Source organism: Dendropsophus ebraccatus, chromosome 7 (genome assembly GCF_027789765.1).
Source record: "Dendropsophus ebraccatus isolate aDenEbr1 chromosome 7, aDenEbr1.pat, whole genome shotgun sequence".
Classification (NCBI taxonomy): domain Eukaryota; kingdom Metazoa; phylum Chordata; class Amphibia; order Anura; family Hylidae; genus Dendropsophus; species Dendropsophus ebraccatus.
This window is the reverse complement of record NC_091460.1, coordinates 83,672,600-83,697,010: the sequence shown is the minus strand read 5'-3', so window position 1 is coordinate 83,697,010 and position 24,411 is coordinate 83,672,600. Positions and strand designations below refer to the sequence as shown.

Sequence of the window (24,411 nt, the reverse complement as noted above, 5' to 3'; positions counted from 1 at the left end):
ACATAGTTATACTATATTATTTATTATACAATCACGTTGTTAGCAAATGCTTAATTCTACTAGAGCACAATCCAGCAAACGAATATTAGGAGTTTACCTTTGTAGAGGGGTTGTGTTGGATTAGAGAAAACAGCACCACACCAGTCCTCAGGTTTTGTGTAGTATTGCAGCTCCACCCCATTTAATTCAAGGGAGCTGAGCTGTCACACAAGCTTATGGACAGCACTGTTTTTAGATGAAAGTAGACATGCCCTTCTAACCTTACTCAACCACCATAAAAGGGTTCTTCAGGACTAGTAAAAGCATAGCCACTTCTTCCAGAAACAGCACCATTCTTGTCCACAGTTTGTGTGTGATTTTGCAGCTCTGTTCTACAATGAGGTAAATGAAGTGACACTACACACAACCTATGTGCTATATACAGTATACATTCTTTATATTAGTCTACATTATTGGAAATAGTCAGTGATAGGCAGTATGTACAATAGAGTTATAGTAGCTGTAGATGACTGCTATATCTATGTTATGTATGCTATGTATATTGTGAATGTACGCATATAATACCTCAGTTTAGTGACTACATCAAAATATTTCAATAAGCAACTTATTTAATTAAGTTACCCGGGAACATTAATATGATAACATTTGTCAGATTATAGAACATAAACTATACATCAACCATCATACTAGCCATCAGTACATCTCTAGAAAGGCTTTGAATATTTGCAAAATATAATGATAAAAGTTTTTTTTTAAAGAATACATAATTTTAGCACAAGACAAATTTATTAGGGCAAAGGTTATACACGTGCCTTTCACATCATCATGTGGCCTTGGAATGAGTGCAAACAATTTTTTTACATTATTTAAATAATAACGCTTGTACATTCTAGATTCTCTAATTTCCATGGTAACCTGTAACCTTCTTATATGCTTTGTATTTTCATAACAGATCAGTACTTGCAAAATTGCTATCTACAAATGTAGACCGTTATATATTACTTAATGGGACTGATCTAGAAAAGTGCCTGTTACCATTACTGATGTCAATGCATAGCACTGAAGAACTATTAGGCTATGTACACACAACGTTTTTTCAGCTCCGTTTAAAAAACTTCCGTCATTTTGAGTCTAAAATAACGGATGTCATTTAGCAGCCTGGCCTCCCATTAGTGCAATGACTGGTGTTTGTACATTATTCTAGTTGGGGATTACTAAGTGCCCGCTGGGTGTGGCTCAATTGAAAAGTCCATTGAGTTTAATAGTAAAAACGGAGAAAGAACGGTGACAAAAGAAAAACTGTTGTGTGAACAACTAATAAAAACATCCGCTGTTTGCAAAAGACGTCTGAAAATAATGATCATGTTCATTATTTTGACATCCGCGGTAAAAACGTCCGTTATTCAATGCATTGTGTGCATTTGGGCGTCCGTTCTTCCCATTGACTTTAATGTATTGCCACTGCAGTCAGTTAAATTGCGGCAAAAACCAGACTTTTTTTAAATATCAAAATCGGTCGCCTTTTCTCAATTTTTGACATGTGTGAGCCTTAGAAGGAGTTCAATATTTTGGGGTAACATAGTAGGTGTTTATATCACTTTGTTAGTCAAGATGTTTTGTTGATATTCATATTTACAGAGTGTGCTTGGTGCAGCATTTTACATTTATAGCTACAAAATCAGATTCGCACATGCAGCAGATATTTCCTGAATATTATACTTTATGATCCATATATATTACTCAATATGATGTTATTCTGTGTACTTATTTAAAATTGAATACATTTGTGCAATATTTCTTACATGGAAAACAAATATTTAAACAATATATAAATATATTAACCAAGTTTTAAATAATATATTATTGCAAAATTTTAAAAACGCTTTGTGAAATATATACTGTTTCTTAAAAAAAAAAAAAAAAAGGCCTTACCCTAAAAATAAGTACTAGCTTGATTTTGTAGGTTTTATAGAAAAGCTTCTCCATGGAGTACAAGAAAAGAATCCAGCATAATGTATGATAGTTGTTCATGGAAAAAGTAACACCTACCTGGAAAATAAACCTTTAATCTTAGTCCCCCATGAAAACAACTTCAAAGACATCACAGTATTGAAATTTGCGACACAGAAAGAGTAAAGAAAATGTTAGCTTATTTTGTTGGTTATGAGTGTATTAGCTGGTCTTTTGGAGGCTTTAAGGTGAATTCATTGAGTAATGATTTGGTCTAAATAGTAAATATTTAAATACTTTTACACAATTTCAATTTATCAGCATCTGTCATGCCTGACATTGTCAATAAAAGGGTCTTTTTCCTATTTGCCTTCCTACTTATAGGTGGAATGGTCTTGGGTCCAGATCACACTAATATTAATTGACCCCAGTTAGTAAACCACACTATTTCAGCTTTTATTGATCCTACACAGATCAATAGATTTTATTTTTAGTATTTATACAATATACAAAGATGACTTAACTTTAATGGATTTAACTTTTTAGATGAATATTTTTGTTTAACATTTTTGCTTTGTGAATTACTAGAGAGCCAGTTTTTCTTTGGCCACTGAAACCTCCCAACAGACAAAGGGGGTAATATATTAAAGATTGGCAAAAAGTTTCAATCTTTGCACAAGCCTTCTGGTTTGCACAAGCATTTGTCCCCAGTCCGTTGCCCTTCTTTCTGTCCCCAGCCCGTTGTCCTTCTTTGCTTGCACAAACATTTGTATATTTTTGTTGATCTCTGATGTGTCCATCAAGAAGCTGTGTCTTTGCTTAAAGAGGGGGAGGGGGCTACAATTTGCCTGGTAGCAGACATAAATTGCACTGGAAATCTACGCCAGCTCTGAGCTGGCATGGATTTCTAAGGTTCCTACATGGGCAGCCTCAGAAGTCTCTTGAAGCCTCTTGAAAAATCCAGAGTGAAATCCTACATCTTCTGTGCACCCTTCACTATAGAGACATATCACCAGGTTAGATGCTTGCAACCTGCCGATCGCTTCACTTTAAGGTGAACTCATTATAAGGGTATATGCACACTATGCAATATGTGCAGAAATTTGGACTGTGGACTTGAAGTTCCATCTGTCCCATAGACTCAATGATATTCTCAAACAAAATCCACTGTCTGCCCAAAGAATTGACATGTCAATTCTTTGGGCAGATGGTGGATTTCGTTTGACAGGAGAGACAGGCGGAATTTTGAGCAGAGTCCACCACTTTAAACTTCCCCACATATTCTGTAGTGGGAACATACCCTAAGGGTATGTTCACACTGAGTAAAAAAAGTCGGAATTCCACGGCCGAACTTTCCACCATGGAATCCCGCCTGTCTCAGTGTCCCATAGCCTGTATGCGGCTGTCTGCTCAAAGAAGTGACACTGCTTCTTTCATAGAGAAGCAGTGCCACACTGAGGCAGGCGTGAACTCTCTGCCGCGGAACTACGCTTTTTTAACTTTCTGCCCTTTATTATAGTCTTCTGACATTAATGGGAAGAGAAAAGTAAAATGTTACTATGTTAAACATTGAAATCTCAATTGAAGCCTCTAAGGGGGTAATTTATTATAATCATCCTTATTTTCATGTGTTAAAATTGATGTATTCATGAAATACATACATTACATCAAACACTGATAGATTCTATTAATATTCTAATGGAGTGGAAATTAGCAGTATAGCTTTTGTAAATTTTGGGCACACTTTTATGAGAACATATTCAGGTTGGTGTCCTGGTGCTAAACTCTTCCACCACTCGTTTCTAGAATGCAGGGGCATTCAAGTGGGTTCACTGAGTGTTCAACCCCATTTAGCTTAGACTTTAACAAATGTGTGAGAAATCCCACTTACAAATAAAAAAACATGAGACTATTTTGCCAGAATACTATATTAAAGGGGTATTCAACTCAAACATAACTTTTGATACGTTGCCAGCCTTGGTGAGACTAACAATTCATTCCAGATTTTTTATTATCTATTCATTCTCCTTCTCTCAGTTCTTAGCTGCTGCTTTCTGCTGAAAACACAAAAATCTGTGTGTTAGCCTTTGTCCCTGTCTCCCCCTCCTCCCCCCTCCCTTCTGAGACAGCTGATGTAAACAAGTCTCTGACTGGCTTTATCTGCCACATTGTAGCTTCTTTGTAACTCTTCAGTGGAATACCACTTTGAGCTCTGACTATAAGCTCAAGAATGTATATCTATAATACTGCACAGGCATTACAATGACTAGTATATTGTCCCATGTAGTTTGATAGCTATGACGTGTATCATATGATGCTCTAGTTCATGGACTCTTTTAATATAAAGCTCTCTCTACTTTTCCCTTGACTTTAAAAAAATTCCTGATTATGCTCTTGTCATGATCTATGTCCTTGCCATAAAATGATGAATTACTGCTTGGCAGCATATTATCCAGAGTTGCATGGATAATATTACTCTATAAATCCAGTCAAGTACTTTAAATGTCCTGTTTGCCCATGTTGAATGATCTGGGTAGAGTAATTTTATTCATCAGGTAGAATAAATAATTCAAGAGTAAGCCTATAATTATAGTCTTTCCTTTCTAGAATACAGAAAACTTAGTACATTAGGCTTTTTTTTGTTGGCACAGTGCAAACATCTCTTGCATATGGGTGCTTAAAGCTTGTTACAATGACAAACACATTCTGAAAATAAATCTCTCCATAGTCAATAATCCAGACAGTGGAGCTTTGTAAATGAAATAATAGCATTGTTTGTCTGTAATGAATGCAATGAACGTGCAGAGCATTTATTAAATACTTATAGCTAAAAGAAGTATTGCCATTTATAAAATACAGTATCAGGAAATATCATTTCCTTTGCGAATTGGAAAGTAAGCAATTATATCATATAAATTTAGCTTCATCTATTGTCTCTAATAAACAAAGTACATTTTAAATGTTTGTCTAATAGAAAATGCAGCAAATCCCAGTCTCTTTATTGAAGAAGATAAAAAATACTGTAAAGTATTAAGATGGAAGTTTTAATAGCACTGTGATACATAGTATAGCATACATGTGATTTCAAAGTTAAACAGTAAAATGGCCCTACAAATATGTCAGGTCTGAAAAGGGGCATGATCCTGGGGCATAACTACCACTGTTCCCATAGTGGCCGCTATGGGACCACTACATTAGAGGGCCCATCCCTGCAATACACTGGGCCTCTTGAACTGTCATTATACAACCAAGGGAGATGCCTACCATGGGGGACACTATGTACTGGGGCGTAGGATAATAGGGGAGATGTCTCTTTTGGGGGGCACTAGGTACAGAGGGATATGAGGTGAGATGCCTAAAATGGGGGCACTAGGGGGATGCCTGCCAAGGGGCATATTAGTAGAGATGTCTCCTCGGTGGGAAACTAGGGGAGATGTCTACCATGGGGGGAACTGAGGGAGGGATAACACATGCTATCTAATAGGCAGAGGGCTAACAAACAGGGGGATTACCTACAGTGGGATGGGGGAGAGTTTGCTATTAGGCCCAGCCCTTTCTTTATGATCTTAAAGAGAACCTGTCAACTCTTTCAAGCTGTCTGAACCATGAGTCATAAGGGCAGCCCCCCATGGCTTCTACCTACACCACATTCCATGATTAATAAATCACTCCAAACCCAAATAATCTACCAAAATTCAGCAGCTTTCACCAAATCTGTGGTAAAAAGTTAAAATTTTATTTCATGCTCAATAGTTCAGCAGGACCGGGAGAGGCAGCTTTTATTAGCAAATGAAGCTACAGCTTTTTTGCTAACCGAACTGCTTTTCCAAGTCTTAAATGCCTGCTGAACTTTTAAGTATGGAAAAAAGTTTGAACTTCTCACTATGAGCCCTGCTGATTTTTTCTAGGATTTGGGTTTGATGGGACTTTATTTTTCTGTGTGTACCATCAGTCCTGTTTATCAGCTCTGATCCCTCCACATGTATATTAGTACAGCAATATTTCTCTTGTTATGCTATATCTTTTTCCTTTACTAGTAAAATAGTAGGCAAAATGTAACATTTAAAAGAATGTTTTAATAATTAAAATATGCCCATACATTTTTTTTTTTCTAAGAGTGTCTAGTGTACCTGTCTTGCAGTGTATCTGTTGAAAGGCAACAGTGCTAACCACTGATCCACCACTCAATAAAATATTGATGTCCACAGATCATGCTGATATAACATGTATTATTATCAGTGCAATAACCAGTAAATGTAAATGCTGCTTGTAACAATATTTACAATGGTAATTGATACTTAGTGCATGACTCAAGAAAGAGCTGTCATGTGACAGTGAGGATTGTCCTGAAGAACATAAACATTCAATCTTTGCAGCATGTTGGTGGTTTGAAAAGTCGCCCCATGTGAAGGGATGTTAAGTGAAACACAAGAAAAGATCATCCTTTATCCATATTTATGCAAATCTAAAGAAGGATAAAAATAACTAAAATATCTATAGAAAAACAATGCCAAGGCAATATTAACTTTATCTAAAACAATGGTAATTTTAAATCTTTATCTTTATCTAATTGTCACTTACATATTTTGCTCTTCCATGGTTCAGCTAACTTCTCTTTATTTGTTGTTCTTGTTGCTTGGAATAATGATATGCATCAAATGAATGAAGTCAGAATCAGCTTTATGGGTGATGCAGTTGAATTTTCAAGTCTGACAGTCTTGGGTATGGAAACTAACTAATACTACAGAAATGCTACCTTTATGAATCTTGGTTACACTTCTAGTCAGAGCACTAAGCAAAGACAAGGCAGCAAAGGTGTTTAATATTTATTGTTATAATAAAATGGACCTACCCTTTAATAAAATTGTTTAGGTTTTAACAGCTATGAAAACAATTACCTCCAACAAGAATGGGAAATAAACCAGTAATACAATATTTTTTCCTTCAATAGTCTTTATAGTCCTTTATGGAGAAATATCACATCTACAGTAATAATTTTTTCACTGTATAAACTTTAAGGCACACTTCCTTAAATATTGTCTTCCCTGGTACTACAATAAATGCAGTGTATAATAAAAGAAAAAAAAAGATTCAAGCCTATATCTATAAAGAAGTGCCTAAATAACGCAGTGTAAAATATACCTGTGTATGTTTCTGTACATTTTTATGAAAAAGTAACAATTATAGTAAATAGCGCATCTGATATACTGTGGTTATAATTAATCGTACAAGCTTAAGTGAAAAGTAAAAAATATTGTAACATTCACAGTTTCGGGTGATCAGTGTATTTTTGTTGTTCTTAGTGCCAAAAGCCACGCAAACTCACTAGAACAAAGTAAAATCACTTAGCCATATAATGCTATTATATTGTATGAAGATATGGTAATAAGAGTCATTACAGAAAACCACTTATACTGAAATGTGTGGGAGATATAGGCATAACAATACAAAAGACTCCCAAAGTCCAGATGCAACGCAGGTGTACACAAGTTCCAAAGACACAAATGTTCATGAAGCGACTGGTGATAGTTAAGTCATATATAATGGATTTGTGCTTATTAAAGGAACATACTTTTAACACACTTACTGCCAGTATACTGGCATTTCATCATCCATTTTATGCTATTGGGCTTGCTTGTTAAGAGATGTTTTAGAAACATCAGTGTGCATGTAGACATAGCTATGGTCTCATAATCATCTTCTCGAGATCTAAAGTCACAGAAATTAAAGAAGAACTGGAGATCCCTCTGAAAGTTTTTGTTGAGGAAACCGTAGAAGATTGGATTAACACAAGTAGAGATCATTGCTGTCAGATGGCAAATCAGAAATAACAAGTTATGGTTGCAGGTCGCAATTGCCTCGTGGTTCCAATCAAATACTAAGTTGAAGATGAAAAACGGCAGCCAACATAAAGCAAATCCAACCACAATGGAAAACAGCATGATATTGATTCTCTTTGTTTCACTGGATCTGTACTTATTGTCTCTCATCTTGTCCATCATGTTGTTCCGTCTTTTTAATCTGAGAAATATCTATAAAGAAAAACATGAAATTTACCGGTATTAGTTATGGGGCTTAGGATCGTCTTGCCTGTGGTACCAAATGGTTTACTTAATGTTTTTTAAGCTTTTATCTCTACTTCAACTAATTCAATAGGAACCTTCACTTTCAGAACATGAGGTCAACCTTAGTCTTGCAATGCAAAGTGGAGGACTGATCAGGAGCGCTTTATAACAAGCTAGGCACCTATTTGTCCAATATATAATCACTGACAGATTTTTATCCTTAAGAGGTTAATAGATTGTTCTTCCAAATAAAATGTAATTTTTACCCTTGCACCCCAGTGAGCTCTGGGGAGTGTGCTGACGCGATACTTTTCACTATAATTGTAAGACTGTGTCACCAGGGCCAAGACTATACTGTAATCATCACATGTTGAAATCATGCCTAATCTAGTTGCAATGGCTGCACAATATTGCCACAACATTAGCAACATTGTGATGCCATTGAGTTCCACATAGTCCTAGCCCTGGAAAAAGTAAAATTGTATAACCTTTTATATTATTATTTATTATAACTTAATTTTTTTTTAACTTATACCCTTTTAAGAATTTTGGCATTTTATACAAATAAAATTTTAAAAGTAGCAAATTCCTAGGTGGCATCTTTAAGGATTAGAGAAAACAACCTAAGACTAAAGCATTAAAATGTGAGTCATACAATTTATGCTAATAATAGATCCGTTCATTGCATGCAGAATAAAACAGATTATGCATAAAATGTAGCAAAGAAGTAATAAACAAGAAAAGATAAGCAAAAAAAGACCATCTGAGGAATCTAAAAATGTTACCTTTGTATAGCAGACAAAAATAAAGAAGAGTGGTCCCACGTACTGTACAACAAATAGCAAAGTTGTATATGAAAGTCTGAACTTCTCCTTTGGGAACTCTTGCATGCACACATATTTCCCAATGTAGGAATCAATGCTTATATTCCGAAACGGCTCATCTGTTAAAGAATTGTATATCATAAAAGGCAAAGAACCAGCCATGGCTACAATCCAAATTGCTGTAATTCCAACACAAGCATGTCTGTTATTTGGTCTCCATCCACGAGGATTTATGATGAGTTGATGGCGCTCAATAGCAATGAGGACCAATGAAAAAATAGAAACAGTGACTGAAACACACTGAATATATTCATTCAGCTTACACATTACTTCTCCAAATATCCAGTGATCCATTAGGGTGTAAACCAAAGTAAATGGGAGACACATTATTGTTGCTAAAAGATCAGAAAATGAGAGATTTACAATGAGAATATTGGTGACATTGCGCATCTCTTTTTGCTTCAATATAATGATAATAAGAGCCAAATTTCCAGAGAGTCCAAGTATGATAACAACTCCATAGGCCAGAGATAGGGTGAAAATTATTGCCAGTGGCAAAGTACAGTCTATGTCTTCATCTAATGGAATAATGCTGGTCATGTTTGGGAAGAATGATTCATTAGTTGACTGATTACTGTAATCTGTTGAAAAATTCATCTTGCAAATTGTTCTCACAATATCATCAACGACAAGAAAAAGAAAAAAGGAAATTCAGATGCTTCAATGCTGCAAATGATATGCTTTTCTAGGTTCCATTCTGCATGAGGTAATCAGTAAAGTATTCAAGCTGTGACCAACTATGGTTTATCTGTGGAAACATGAAATGTAAAATAAACTTAGGTTTGGCATATTCCTTTTTATCTATCTACATAGCATTTTATAAAACAACACATAATAATATTCACATTTTTTATAACATATTTTATTAAAGTTTTAATATCAATTTTACAAATATAATAACAGTGTCTGGAAAAATTACAATAATGAAATGCATTGGATATACAAAATGTTAAACTGTACAAGAAATCAGAATTAGTGCAATATATCCCTTATGTAGGATATTAGTCCAGACAATAACATTATCAACACTGCAAGTGGGGGTAAAACAATAGACTAAACATAGGTCTAAACATAAGAAGGAAACGAAGGTCAGGGCTATACTTTGCAAAAATACTACTTGAAACACAATTCTATTAGATTTCACATGTACACTTAGTACTGCCTCACAAGACGTCGAAACGCTAAGGTACCTGCTAATTTCAGTCTACGGTTTGTGCATTGTTAAAGCTATAGGGGGGTGAACATCTGAATCCAACCATTTCACCCAATTCTCCTGAAATTGATTTACACAAAGCCTATTACTAGCCACTAAGTATTCCATCATACAATTGGCTGAAACCCAGCTATGATTTCAGAAAGTGAAAGTCTAAGTTTAGACGGGCCCCAAGGAGGACTAAAGCATAATATTTTCTCCAATAAATTATATACCTTTTGCCATAGGGGTTTTATAAGGTCACATTTCCACCCTACATGTAATAGTTTCCCCACTAACCCATTTCATGTTTAGCAAGTGTTGGAGCAAGAAGGGAAGTTTTTGGAGAGATGATATGGTGTTAGATACCATCTATAAAGTAGCTTATGAGCGCCTTCTTAGTGAATAGTACAGTGACTGACAGTAGAGGTAATTGTAAATGTACATGACCACTGTTGCGTAATTGGGATAATATTAAAGGGAACCTGTCACCCCCCCGTGCCGGGGTGACAGGCTCCCGACCCCCCGTTAGAGACCCCTATACTTACCTCATCCCGCCGGGTCCCGCTTCTGGATTCGTCGGGTCCCGGAGATCTCAGCCGCTGCAGCCCGGCGTGCGCGCTGAGAGATGAGTCCAACACCCATAGAGAATGACAGGAGAGTCCAGCGCTCCGTCATTCTCTATGAGCGTTGGACTCATCTGTCAGCGCGCGCGCCGGGCTGCAGCGGCTGAGATCTCCGGGACCCGACCGAATCCAGAAGCGGGACCCGGCGGGATGAGGTAAGTATAGGGTCTCTAACGGGGGGTCGGGAGCCTGTCACCCCGGTACGGGGGGTGACAGGTTCCCTTTAAGCTCTTGCTCTCTTTAGCAATTGCTGCAATGGGTAAATAATCATTTTGCAACGAGATATACCCTTCAGATCTACAGTACCTTTTGGTTTTATTTGGGAGTTATTATATTAACCCCTTTAAGACAGAGCCCTTTGATGCACAAAAGTCCGGGTCAGATTAATGCAATGTTCCTCCCCGCCTAGTAAGAGCCATAGCACTTTTATTTTTCGACCTACAGGGCTGGTTGGGGTGTAATTTTTTGTGCCATGATCTCTTGTTTTTATAAATATCATATTGGTGTAAGAGAAAAAAATTTATCACTTTTTATGAATTTTTGAATGATATATAATTTATTAAAAACAGCAATTCAGTTTTTTTTTGGAGGCCGTTCACCATGTAGGAACAATAATGTTATATTTTAATAGATTGGACAATTCTGCATGCTACGGTATGTAAAATGTTTGTTTATTTATTTATATTTTTATATTTTCATTTTTATAATGGGCAAGGGGGTATTTAAACTTTATTGGGAGGGGTTTTATAAGGGGCCAATTAGAGGACGGGGCCAATTTCAATTTTTTTTCGTTTTCGTTTTCCCTCCTTGCGCTTAAAAGGCCATAGCACTTGCATTTTTTCACCTAGAAACCCACATGAGCCCTTTTTTTGCCACTAATTGTACTTTGCCATTACAGTGCTGACCCCGGACGCAGTTAAGATGAGTGGATCGCTCCACCCCACTAGACCCCACTGCATTCAAGTAATTGGATGCAGCTGTCAACTTTGACAGCTCATCCGATTACTTTATTAGTGGGCACGGCGATCGGACTGTGCCCACTAATAGCCGCGGTCCCGGGCTATGAGCGGCACCCTGGCGATTCAGAGCGCGGCCCCCTCTGAACACATGGAGGCGGCCCCTGGATGTAGTTTAAGGGTTAAAAACTTTTTTTAGTTACACTTTTTTTTTTTTTTACACTTTTTATCACTGTTAACCCCTTAACGACATCGGGCGTACCCATACGCCCCCGTTGCCTGGGCTTTAACGCAAACGGGCGTATGGGTACGCCCGATGTTTCCCCGATCGCTGCGTGTTCACACACAGCGGTCGGGGAAGATGGCCTGCTATAAATCATAGCAGACCATCATAGCTTCACGGCACGGGGGGTGGTTAACACCCCCCGTGCTTACGATCGCCGCTATAGGCTGATCAATTCAGATCAGCCAATAGCGGCGATCGGAACCTTTCCGGGTCATCGGTGACCCGATGACCCGGAAAAAAATGGCGGTCGGTGCTGTCCGAGGACGGCACCGACCGCCATTACTGTAAAAAGTAATGGTGATCGCCGTGCCACCGGCCCGATCGCCGTGAACGGCCGGCCGGCCGTTCACGGCGATCGGGCCGGTGGCACGGCGATCAGAGTCCCACAATATAGTAAATACCTGCCCTGGACCCCTCAGCTAGGTAGCCGAGGGGTCCAGAGCAGGTATTTGTACATTACTCACCTGTCCCGGGCTCCTGATCGGCGTCTTCCGGGTTCGCGGCGTCCTCCGTCATTCCGTTCGGTCTTCGGGTCTTTCCGGCGGTCCCCGTCGTCTTCTCTCGGCTATTTTCGGCTCCAGCCTCGTCATTTTCCGGATTTTGCGCTCTGCTGCCCCCTAGCGGCTGATATGTGTAATACACTTATCAGCAGCTACAGGGATATTCTGAATGTAGAAAAAGGTTTTGTTTTTTTTTCCAAATTTTTTTTTTCTATTTTCCGCACCCTATCGCCGCTGAGTGTTGATCAGCATCGCACGAAAGTGCGCTGCTAATCAGCAACTCCTCCTTTTTGGCGTAGGGTGTTTTTTTTCTATATCCTACTGCCACGGTCTGCTTATAAGTGCCGCACATAAGTGCGGCATTTATCAGCAACTCCTTTGTTGGCGTAGGTTTTTTTTTATACTTACTGTAAAAAAAACACGTAAAAAACACTACATTACACCACACTACATTGAATAAAGTTTGACACTACACCACTACATACCCCATATACCAATCCCCGTATAAAGATGGCCCCCAGGGTGTTTTCGGCGTCAGAGGGATACGTTATTATTACCTCCGACACCGAAACAGCCAGTGAGGATGAATGGGGGGGATCCTTCTTTCCTCCATTCATCCTCATCATCCAGTGACGTGTCTGGGGGTAGCGTAGTGTGCGCTGCCCCCAGACACGTCTTTTCCGCCAGTACCGTCCCAATAAGAGATCACAGTATGGTGTGAAATTCTACAAACTCTGTGAGCGTACCTCAGGGTACACTTACAGATTTCGGGTACGTGCAAACTGCGGAATGGCGAAGGATAACCCTTTGTGCATTCCGCAGCTGGCACCCGCCGGCGGACTAATGCGGGCGCATGTCTCTACCCGTGTCATAGACTCCAATCTATGCACGGGCGGAATCCGTCGTCCATCCAAAGAATGAACACGTTGGACGGAGAGCGGAATCCGCCCGTGCATAGAATGGAGTCTATGACACGGACGGAGACGTGCGCCTGCATCAGTCCGCCGGCGGTGCCAGCTGTGGAATGCACGAAGGGTTATCTGTCGCGATTCCGCAGTGTGCATGTACCCTTAGAGTGTATGTAGGAAGGGACACCCGAATCCAGCCCCCAGATGCCCCCTCCCCCCCCATCCTCGGAGTTAGTGGGAAGATCGTCCGGGAACTGATCTTCCCACTGCTGGATAAAGGTCACCACCTGTACGGGGATAACTATTTATACCAGCGCCACCCTCTTCGGTCCCTCGCTGCCCTGTAGCTTCCCGGCACGATCCGAACATATCAGAAGTAGTAATAGCGCCCTAATATTTAGCAGCCATGGAGCGGACCCAGCGCTTCTGGATATGAAGGACCCCGTATCGCACCAGGACAACATTTTCCAGGTGACGTCCCCCACACTGGAGAACAGGAGACGCCAGAAGAAGTGCAGAGTGTGGGGTAACAGGGGGATCAGGAAGGACACCATTTTCCAGTGTGACGCCTGTCCTGATCACCCCGGCCTCTACATACTGGATCGCTCCAAGGCGTCACACACGTCACTGGGGTTCCACATTATCTAAATTCTTTCCCCTTATTCCTATTTCAGTGGTCACGTTGATCCAGGGATTATTCTGATCGCCATTATGGAGTCGGGAAGGAATTTTTCCCCTGTGATGAGGCTACTGTCGTCTGCCTCACGAGGATATTTTTGCCTTTCCTCTGGATCAACACAGGTTGAATTTGATGGACACCTGTCATTTCCCAACCTTATAACTAATAATTGGCCTAATACCCCCAAATAAATTAGAATGTCCCTTTTCCCCAGCTAAGTAGGTAGTGGCCGCCATTCCCATTAGAGGATGCCATGATGCAATTACAAAGCCTCTGTGCGGCCAGGACAGTAGAAACCCCCCACAAGTGACCCCATTCCTGGAAACTACACCCCATAAGGAATCTAATAAGGGGGGCAGCGGGGATATGGCCCCCTGGTGACGGCCACATTTGGGACGTGAACAGTGAAAACATTGTATTTTTTTATTTCTCGGCACATGTTCTACGTAAGTGCCCGTCACCAGGGGGGTCCATATGCTCACTGCACCCCTTGTTAGATTCCTTATGGGGTGTAGTTTCCAGAATGGGGTCACTTGTGGGGGGTTTCTACTGTCCTGGCAGCACAGGAGCTTTGTAATTGCGACATGGCCTCCATCCTCCATTCCAGCCTCTAAATGGCGCTCTGTCCCTTTGGTGACTTGCCCTGTGCCCATATGGCACATTATGCCCACATGTGGGTATTTTCGTACTCAGGGGACACTACCCTACACGTTTTGTGTTCATTTTCTTTTTAACCCCTTGTGGAAATGGAAAAAAATCAAGGCTAGACCAACATTTAGTGTAATTTTTGTAAATTTTTACTCTAAATTATTAATCTTGTCATGTTTTTTCATTTCACAAGGGGTTAAAGATAAAAAAAACATTTAATGTTTAGAGCAATTTCCCCTGAGTACGGAAATACCCCACATGTGGACATAAAGCGCCATGCGGGTGCAGGGTAAGCCTCCGAAGGAAGAAGCGCCATTTGGTTTTTGAAGGCTGGATTTGGATGGAATGGATTTCGAGGGGCCATGTTGCATTCAAAAGGCCCCTGTGTTGCCAAGACAGTTGAAACCCCCCACAAGTGACCCCATTATGGAAACTGCACCCCTCAAGGAATGTAACAAGGGGTGTAGTGAGCATATGGACCCCCCTGGTGACGGACACAAATGTGGAACAATGTGGCGTGAAAATGAAATATTACATTTTTACACTATAATGTTGGTTTAGCCTTGAATATATCATTTTCACAAGGGGTTAAAAGAGGAGAAAAAAAACAAAATGTGTAGCGCAATTTCCCCCGAGTCCGTAAATACCCCACATGTGGACATAAAGCACCATGCGGGTGCAGGGTAAGCCTCCGAAGGGAAGGAGCACCATTTCGTTTTTGAAGGCTGGATTTGGATGGAATGGATTTTGAGGGGCCATGTTGCATTCAAAAGGCCTCTGTGTTGCCAAGACAGTTGAAACCCCCCACAAGTGACCCCATTATGGAAACTACACCCTCAAGGAATGTAACAAGGGGTGTAGTGAGCATATGGACCCCACTGGTGACGGGCACAAATGTGGAACAATGTGGCGTGAAATGAAATATTACATTTTTTTACACTATGATGTTGGTTTAGCCTTGAATTTATCATTTTCACAAGGGGTTAAAAGAGAAAAAACACACAATATGTGTAGAGCAATTTCCCCCGAGTCCGTAAATTACCCCACATGTGGACATAAAGCACCATGTGGGCGCAGGGCAAGCCTCCGAAGGGAAGGAGCGCCATTTGGATTTTGGAGGTTGGATTTGGGCTAGAATGGATGATGAACGCCATGTCGCATTTACAGAGCCCTCGTGGTGCCAAACTCTGGAAACCCCCCACAAGTGACCCCATTCTGGAAACTGCACCCCTCAAGGAATCTAACAGGGGGGGAAAAGAGGATATGGACCCCTTGATGACGGGCACATTTGTGCCATGAAAGTGAAAAATGAAATTTTTCCCTTTCACGTCACATTGTTCCACATTTGTGCCCGTCACCAGTGGGGTCCATATGCTCACTGCCCCCCTTGTTAGATTCCTTGAGGGGTGTAGTTTCCAGAATGGAATCACTTGTGGGGGTTTCCAGTGTCTTGGCAGCACGAGGGCTCTGTAAATGCGACATGGCCCTTGAAATCCTTTTCAGTGAAATTCAGCTTCCAAAAGCCAATTGGCGCTTCCTTCCCTTTGGAGGCTCGTCCTGCGCCCCCTTGGCACTTTATCGCCACATGTGGGGTATTTCTGTACTCGGGAGAAACTGCGCTACACATTTTTTGTCTTTTTTTGCCTCTTATCCCTTTAAGAAAATGAAAAATTGAAGGCTAGAACAACGTTTTAGTGTAAAAAATAAATTTTTCTTTTTTCACGCCATATTGTTCGGAAAATCTGTGAAGCACCTGTGGGGTCCAGATGCTCACCGCACCCCTTGTTACATTCCTTGAGGGTGTAGTTTTCTGAATGGTGTCCCTTTAGGGGTGTTTTTTTTAGGTTTTGACACCCCAGAGCCTCTGCCAACCTGAAGTGGTACAGTCAAAAATGACCAAATATAACGGAGGCGTGAAATCACTAGGCGCTCCCTTATATCTGAGGCTTGTGGTTGCGTCAAATAGCGCAATAGGGCCACATATGGAGTATTTCTATAAACTGCAAGAAACGGGGCAATAATTATTGGGGTGCATTTCTCTGGTAATAGGTTTATAATTATGAAACATATGGATTACAATAAAATTTCTGCACAGAAAATTAAAATTTTCAAATTCCTTACACACTTAGCTTTTATTTCTGTGATCCCCTAAAGGGTCTAAAACACTTTCTGGATGTGCTTTGCAGAGTTTGGGGGTGTGCAGTTTCTGAAATGGGTGGCTTGTGGGGCTTTCTAACATACAGGCCCCTCAAATACACTTTAAACCTGAACACGGTCCCTAAAAATATCTGATTTGACATTTTACTGAAAATTTTGGAAATTTGCGCTAATGTTTTAAGCTCCCTATTGTGTAAAAAAAATGAAAAATAGTTTAATAAATGCCGCCAACATAAAGTAGACATGTTGCTAATGCTATTTAATATATAATTTATGTGGTATAACCACTTTCTGTATACGCAAAAAAGTTTCAAAGTTGGAAAAATGCATTTTTTCACATTTTTTCACATTATTTGGGTTTTTTTCATAAAGATTTGTTATGAGTATCGACTCCAATTTACCAGAAATGTAAAGTACAATATGTCACGAGAAAACAATCTCAGAATCAGCCGGATAGGTAAAAGCATCCCGAAGGTATTAATGACTAAAGTGACACTGGTCATATTCATAAAATTTGTCTCTGTCATTAAGGCCATTTCAGGCTCTGTCCTTAAGGGGTTAAACATGCCATTAATGGATGCAAATCAATAAATGCAATCAATATATGCAATCAATGCCATAGCATAACATAGATCAGTGTTATCGGCGATCTATGTATAGAGCCTGCCTGAGAGCAGATTCTTTACATGTATCGCCGATTCGACAGGACAGAGGTAAGTGACTTAGCCCCGCCTGTTGGCACAAGCGATCGGGATCCCCGTGGCCCCGATGACTCAGTGACAGATGCTTGATCTGTCACTGTGTGCCTTAAACGCTGTGATCGCTATAGATCACGGCATTTTTAAGGGGTTAATGAGATGCAACTGAGCTATCGCAGCTGCCTCTCATTACCTCCGGCCCCAGACACACTGATGTGTGTGGGACTGCTCACACTGCAGAGGTCCACGAATCAGAAGCCCCGTCAGTGCAGGAAACATATATATATATTATATATATATATATATATATCTATATATATATATATATATCCCTACTGCCGGGGTATGTGCAGTAGGAACGTATATATATATACATGTTACTGATGGGAAAGAGTAAAAATAATGCTCATACAATGAAGAAGGGCAGCTGGTAGATATAAGGAGTGATTTGGCAAAATGCCCAAGCTGCAGGTATTTATAATAATCTTTGTTTAACCCCTTGCCGCATATGGACGTACCGGCACTTTCAAACTCTGCAGGCCCGTTCCTGCAGATGGACGTGCCAGTACGTCCTCGGGAATGACAGGGGTGCAGGACCTGCACTTCTGTCATCCCCAGCGGGGCCCGGCTATCAGTGATAGCCAGGTATCCGCCGCAACTGCCGAGATCCGGGCCGAGCCCGGATCTCTGCATTTAACCCCTTATGTGACCGCCGATACGACGGTCACTAATAGGAAATCGTTCGCAGTGCCTTTCATCTCCCCCCACCGTGATCCACGGTGGGGGGAGATGAAATTGTGTCCATCAGACCCAGATCAGCCCCCCTAGTAGGCTGGTGACTAACCCTCTCACTCCCCTGGCGGCCATCTTGGATCCAGATGGCCGCCGCCATCGCTGTGAACAGACTATGTCTGTTCACAGCGATGGAAAATAAATAAATAATCAAAGCCCCATGCTCTCCGCCACCGGAGGTAGTGGAGAGCATGGGGCAGTGGTTGGAGACCCCCTGTGGGGTTCCGGTACAAGCGATCAGCGGCATATACTATATACTGCTGATCGCTTGTACCATGTGCCGATCAGCACTTTTTATCCCGTCACCATAAATGATTGGTGACAGGGGATAAAAAGTGATAGTGTCCCCCCCCCTTCCCATTATACTCACCTGATCCTGGGAGGTCCTTCCTTCATCGGCGTCCAGGCTACTTCTGAAGTGCGCATGCGCTCCAGAAGCAGCCAACTCTGAAAATTGAAGTGACAGAGACCAATTTGGTCCCTGTCACTGAACTATGATAGAAAATATCACAGTAATCATAGTAATATAGTGAAAATGAATGTGTAAAGTGCAAAAAGTGACAAACATACAAAAAATTAAACACACCCTTTTTATTATAGTAATAATTTCAGTTTACTCCCAATTACCCCTAACCCCCCAGATTACCCGTACCACCGCAGGTTGCCCGTAACCACCCCAGGTTGTCCGTAATCACGCCAGATTGCACGTAACCCCAGATTACACATAAAACCGCACGTTGCCCGTAACCAGCGCACGTTGCCAGTGACCACCCCTCCAGATTAGCCGTAATCACCCCAGATTGCCTGTACCACCCCCAAATTACATGTACCCACCCCAGATTACCTAGAAGCACTTCATTTTATCCGTAACAATCCAGATTGTCTGTAACCCCCCCAGGTTGCCGTGATCATGCCAGATTACATGTAACCCCCCAGATTGCATGCAACCACCGCAGGTTGCCTCTGACCACTGCACGTCGCCTCTGACCACCGCACATTGCCTCTGACAACCGCATCTTGCCACTGACCACTGCAGGTTGCCTCTAACCCACCGCACGTTGCCTTCTGAGCACCGCAACGTTGCCACTGACCACCGCACGCTGCCTCTAACCCACCGCACGCTGCCTCTGACCACCGCACGCTGCCTCTGACCACCGCACGCTGCCTCTGACCACCGCACGCTGCCTCTAACCACCGCACGCTGCCTCTAACCACCGCAAGTTGCCTTTGACCACCGCACGTTGGCACTGACCACTGCAGGGTTGCCTCTAACCACACCAAATTGGCCAATGACCCCCTCCAGATTGCCCGTAACACACGCCAGATTACAGGTACCCACCTCAATTATCTATAAGCACTTTATCCGTACCACCCCAGATTGTCCGTAACCACCCCACGTTTCCCGTAACCACCCCAGGTTGCCTGTAACCACCCCAGGTTGCCTTTAACCACAGCACATTGCCCGTAACCACAGCACGTTGCCCGTGACCACCCCATGTGACTGTAACCACCCCAGATTACCGTAACCACCCCAGGTTGCTTGTAACCACCCTAGATTGTCTGTAACCACAGGAGGTTGTCCGTATCCACCCCCAGGTTACCCGTAACCACCCCAGGTTGCCCGTAACCACCCCAGGTTGCCCGTAAGCACAGCAGGTTGCCCGTGACACCCCCATGTTGACCGTATCCACCCCAGATTACCCGTAACCACCCCAGGTTGCCCGTAACCACCTCCAGATTACCCGTAACCACCCCAGACTATCCGTAACCACCCCACATTACCTGTAATCTCATTTTTTTTATTTTATTCTTATAACTATTACTAGCTGCGGTTTTGCTCCAGCAAATTGGCACTCCTTCCTTCTGAGCCCCGCTGTGTGCCCATACAGTGGTTAATGCCCACATATGGGGTACCGTTGTACTCAGGAGAACCTGCATTACAGATTTTGCGGTACATTTTTTCTCCTGTTCCTTGTGAAATTTAGAAATTTCAAACTAAACCAACATATTATTTGAAAAATTTGAGTTTTTCATTTTTACTGGCCAATTTTGAATAGCTTCCTCTAATACCTGTGGGGTCAAAATGCTCACCACACCCCAAAATAAATTCTTTGAGGTGTTTACTTTTCCAAATGTGGTGACTTTTGGCGAGATTTTACTCTGCTGGCACTACAGGGGCTCTGCAAACGCACCTGCTGCTCAGATACTTCTTCAGCAAAATCTGCATTGAAAAAGCTAATTGGCGCTCCCTTCCTTCTGAGCCCCGCTGTGTGCCCATGAAGTGGTTTATGCCCACATGTGAGGTACCTTTTTACTCAGCAGAACCTGCGTTACAAAATTTTGTGGTACTTTTTTCTCTTGTTCCTCGTGAAATTAAGAAATTTCAAACTAAACAAACATATTATTAGAAAAAATTTGAGTTTTTCATTTTTACTGTCTAATTTTGAATACTTTCCTCTAATACCTTTTTACTCAGGAGAACCTGCGTTTTAAATTTGTGGTACTTTTTTTTCTTGTTCCTTGTGAAATTTTAGACATTTCAAACTAAACAAACTAAACATATTATCGGAAAAATGTGAGTTTTCATTTTTACTGTCTAAGGCTATGTTCACACTGCGTATGTTTCCGGCCGTAGTGCAAACCGCAAATATACGCACATAGTTTTGAGGTTGATGGGTTTGCTTGAAAGTATACGATATACGCCCGCACAATGTACACTACGTATGAGCTTAACGGCCGGAGCGTATACGGCGCCGTGAAAAATGAACAAGACCATTGTTTGAGGACGGAAATGTTCCAACTCACGGCCGTAGATTTCCATGCGGTCCAGTACGGAGTACTTATTTCAGCCAAATTGAACTTGATTTTTCGATCCAAAAGGTTCTGTTAGTTTTATTGGGGCTGGGCGAAGATTTCCAAGTAAATGACCTGTTTCAGATCGCTTCGAAACAAGCTAGGGAAGCATAACTGTACTACGAGCGTATGTTCGCGGTTCGTACGCATCCGGCCGCATGTCGATTTTTCCCACGCCCATAGTCTCAGCCGCACATGGACAGCGGCGTACGAAATGCGGCCGTACTCATACGCAGTGTGAACATAGCCTTAATTTGAATACTTTCCACTAATATCTGTGGGGTCAAAATGCTCACCACACCCCAAAATGAATTTTTTGTGGGGTGCACTTTCCAAAATGGGGTGACTTATAGCGAGATTTTACTCCGCTGGCACTACAGGGGCTCTGCAAACGCACCTGCTGCTCAGATACTTCTTCAGCAAAATCTGCATTGAAAAAGCTAATTGGCGCTCCCTTCCTTCTGAGCCCCGCTGTGTGCCCATGCAGTGGTTTATGCCCACATGTGAGGTACCTTTTTACTCAGGAGAACCTGCGTTACAAATTTTGTGGTATTTTTTTTTTCTCTTTTTCCTCGTGAAATTAAGAAATTTCAAACTAAACAAACATTATTTAATAAAATTTGAGTTTTTTCATTTTTACTGTCTAATTTTGAATACTTTCCTCTAATATTTGTGGGGTCAAAATTCTCATCCTACCCCAAGATGAATTCTTTGAGGGGTGCTCTTTCCAAAATGGGGTTACTTATGTTTTTTTTTTTCTCTGCTGACACTACAGGGGCTCTGCAAACGCACCTGGCTTTTAGAAACTTCTTCAGCAAAATCTGCATTGGAAAAGCTAAATGGCGCTCCTTCCCTTCTGAGCCCCGCTGTGTGCCCAAAAAGTGGTTTACGCCCACATATGGGGAACCGTTGTACTCAAGAGAACCTGCGTTAAAAATTTTGGGGTGCTTTTTCTCTCATGTTCCTTTTGAAAATGAGAAACTTTAATCTAAACGTATATATTATTGTAAAATTTAAATTTTCCATTTTTTTTACGGCCTAATGGTGAATACTTTCCTCCAGCCCCTGTAGGGTTAAAATGCTCATTATTCCCCAAGATTAGTTCTTTAAGGTGTGTAGTTTCCAAAATGGGGTCACTTATGGGGGTTTCCAGTATACAAGCCTCCTAAATCAACTTAAAAAAAAACTGGTCCCTAAAAAAAATTGTTTTGGAAATTTTCACGAAAATGTGGTAATTTGTTGATAAATTTCTAAGCCTTGTAACACCCTAAAAAAGTAAAATTATGTTTATGAAATGAAGCCAGAATAAACAGGACATATTGGTAATGTGACTTAGTAACTAATTTATGTGATACGACTTTCTTTTTTTAGAAGCAGAGAATTTCATATTTCATAAAATGCGATTTTTTTTTTTTATTTTTCATGATATTTTGATGTTTTTGAAAAAAAACCACACAAAGTAGTGACCAAATTTTGCCACTATTATAAAGTGCCATATGTGACGAAAAAACAATCTTATAATCGCTAGCATACGTTAAAGCATCACTGAGCTATAAGCGCATAAAGTGAGACAGGTCAGACTTTGAAAAATGAGCCTGGTCATTAAGGCCCAAATAGGCTTAGTCTTGAAGGGGTTAATAAGGGGTATCCCTGCGCTAGGGACTTAAACGTGTGGATATTCAAGTTTTTGTATATTTGTTTTACTGTGGTTAAGCCACCCACAATCCAGTTACCAAAACTAATGTTAGGTATACAAAGTTGTATAGACTGTAAGGTCATATCCAGATATCTAACTGGGAAGAGATGGAATTTAGTTGCTGGGATGTTCCATATTTTTAAAGTGGCTTTGGCAGTGAGTAAGTAGGGATAATCTATCCCTCTTGGTAGCCTCGCAGCCCACAGAACCTTACGACGGTTATTAACATTGCTACAAAGTTTTCTATATTCACCCATCCTTTGGAGATATCCTGATGCCACCACCTATAAGCTGTTCTAAAATGACTGCGTAATAGTACTTCAGGCTTCCCTTAGCTGCCCTAGATATACTGTACCTATCCTGGTAAATAGTCCTTTGCAGGCAAAAGGAGACTCATACTTCTAGACAAAAAACTGTATTTTCAGGTTTTGTCTGACATAAATACTGAACCCACATTGTTAAAACATCTTTCCACACTTCCCCTTAAAGAGGTCATGGAAAAAGGAAACATGTTACATTTCCTTGCTCCCAACATGTATGGCGGATGTATTGTATCACTGGGGCAAGTACTATGGTGCATCCACTGCATGAAGGTGAAACATTGTCTGCATGCAGAGGCAAATGGTCATACAATATTTCTACAACATCTTGTGGCTATTGGCCACCATGTATGTGATTTGCCCTAATGTGGTAGCTGCAAAATTGTACCTACTCCACTAACACAGCCTGTCCTCTTTAAGTGGGAAGAAAGTTATAGGGCTGTGCATGGAGGAGAAAGGGAGCAGCTTCAGAGTGAAGAAAGGAAATGATTTTTGTCCCTCCTCAAACAATCCCCTCAATAAAGTTTTTTACCCAATTAATCTATTTTTCACAAAAAATTTAGAATTGTGTATATTTATTATACCGTTTTTTTTTTTAATTAGCTCTATAAGCACTGATTTCTTGGTAAACTAATAATGAACATGGGTTACACACAACAGCTAGGAAAAATTCATACTTAGCCTTGCTGCAGAGGCTGCAGGGGACATGTCAGTAATACTTTATTAATTCTTTAGTATACTTTACTTGTCCCGCTCCCCTGCTGCTGTCAGTTCCTGGACCACCCACTCTGCACTGTTGTGTTTTCATAACATGCAATGATGTCCCGTTTCCATAAGAAATGACTGGTTAGCATAGAGTCTATGCTGAGCAGACATTTGCAGCGGGAGCATTACGTCACCTGAAGTTTTCAAAAGGTTGACAACGGCACAGAGTGGTTGGCCTTGGAACCAGTTGCGTAGGGGGAGCAGGACAAGTAAGTATACAGTACATTACTGACAAGTGCTCTGCAGCCCCGGCAGCATGGCAAAGTATGAATTTTTCCCAGACAACCTCTTTAATATTACTACTTTTAGCATAAGCATATTTCCAACTATTATTTAAAAAAAAAAAAAAAAACTGCAGCCCCGGCAGCATGGTTAAGTATGATTTTTTTCCCTCGACAATCCCTTTAATACAACTAAACTATCAAAATGGGTACAC

The 24,411-nt window shown here is 41.0% G+C and overlaps 1 protein-coding gene across 1 annotated transcript in view; it reads right to left on the bottom strand.

Annotated features, from left to right (window-relative positions):
- Nucleotides 1-6,097: 6,097 nt before the first annotated feature.
- Nucleotides 6,098-24,411, bottom strand: part of NPY1R (neuropeptide Y receptor Y1) — a 71,984-nt gene continuing 53,670 nt past the window's right edge. The window contains 4 exon segments of the mRNA XM_069976613.1: nucleotides 6,098-7,590; nucleotides 7,593-7,622; nucleotides 7,625-7,982; nucleotides 8,801-9,647. Coding sequence (XP_069832714.1) covers nucleotides 7,568-7,590; nucleotides 7,593-7,622; nucleotides 7,625-7,982; nucleotides 8,801-9,496 — 1,107 coding nt within the window. The 5' untranslated portion in view covers nucleotides 9,497-9,647 and the 3' untranslated portion in view covers nucleotides 6,098-7,567.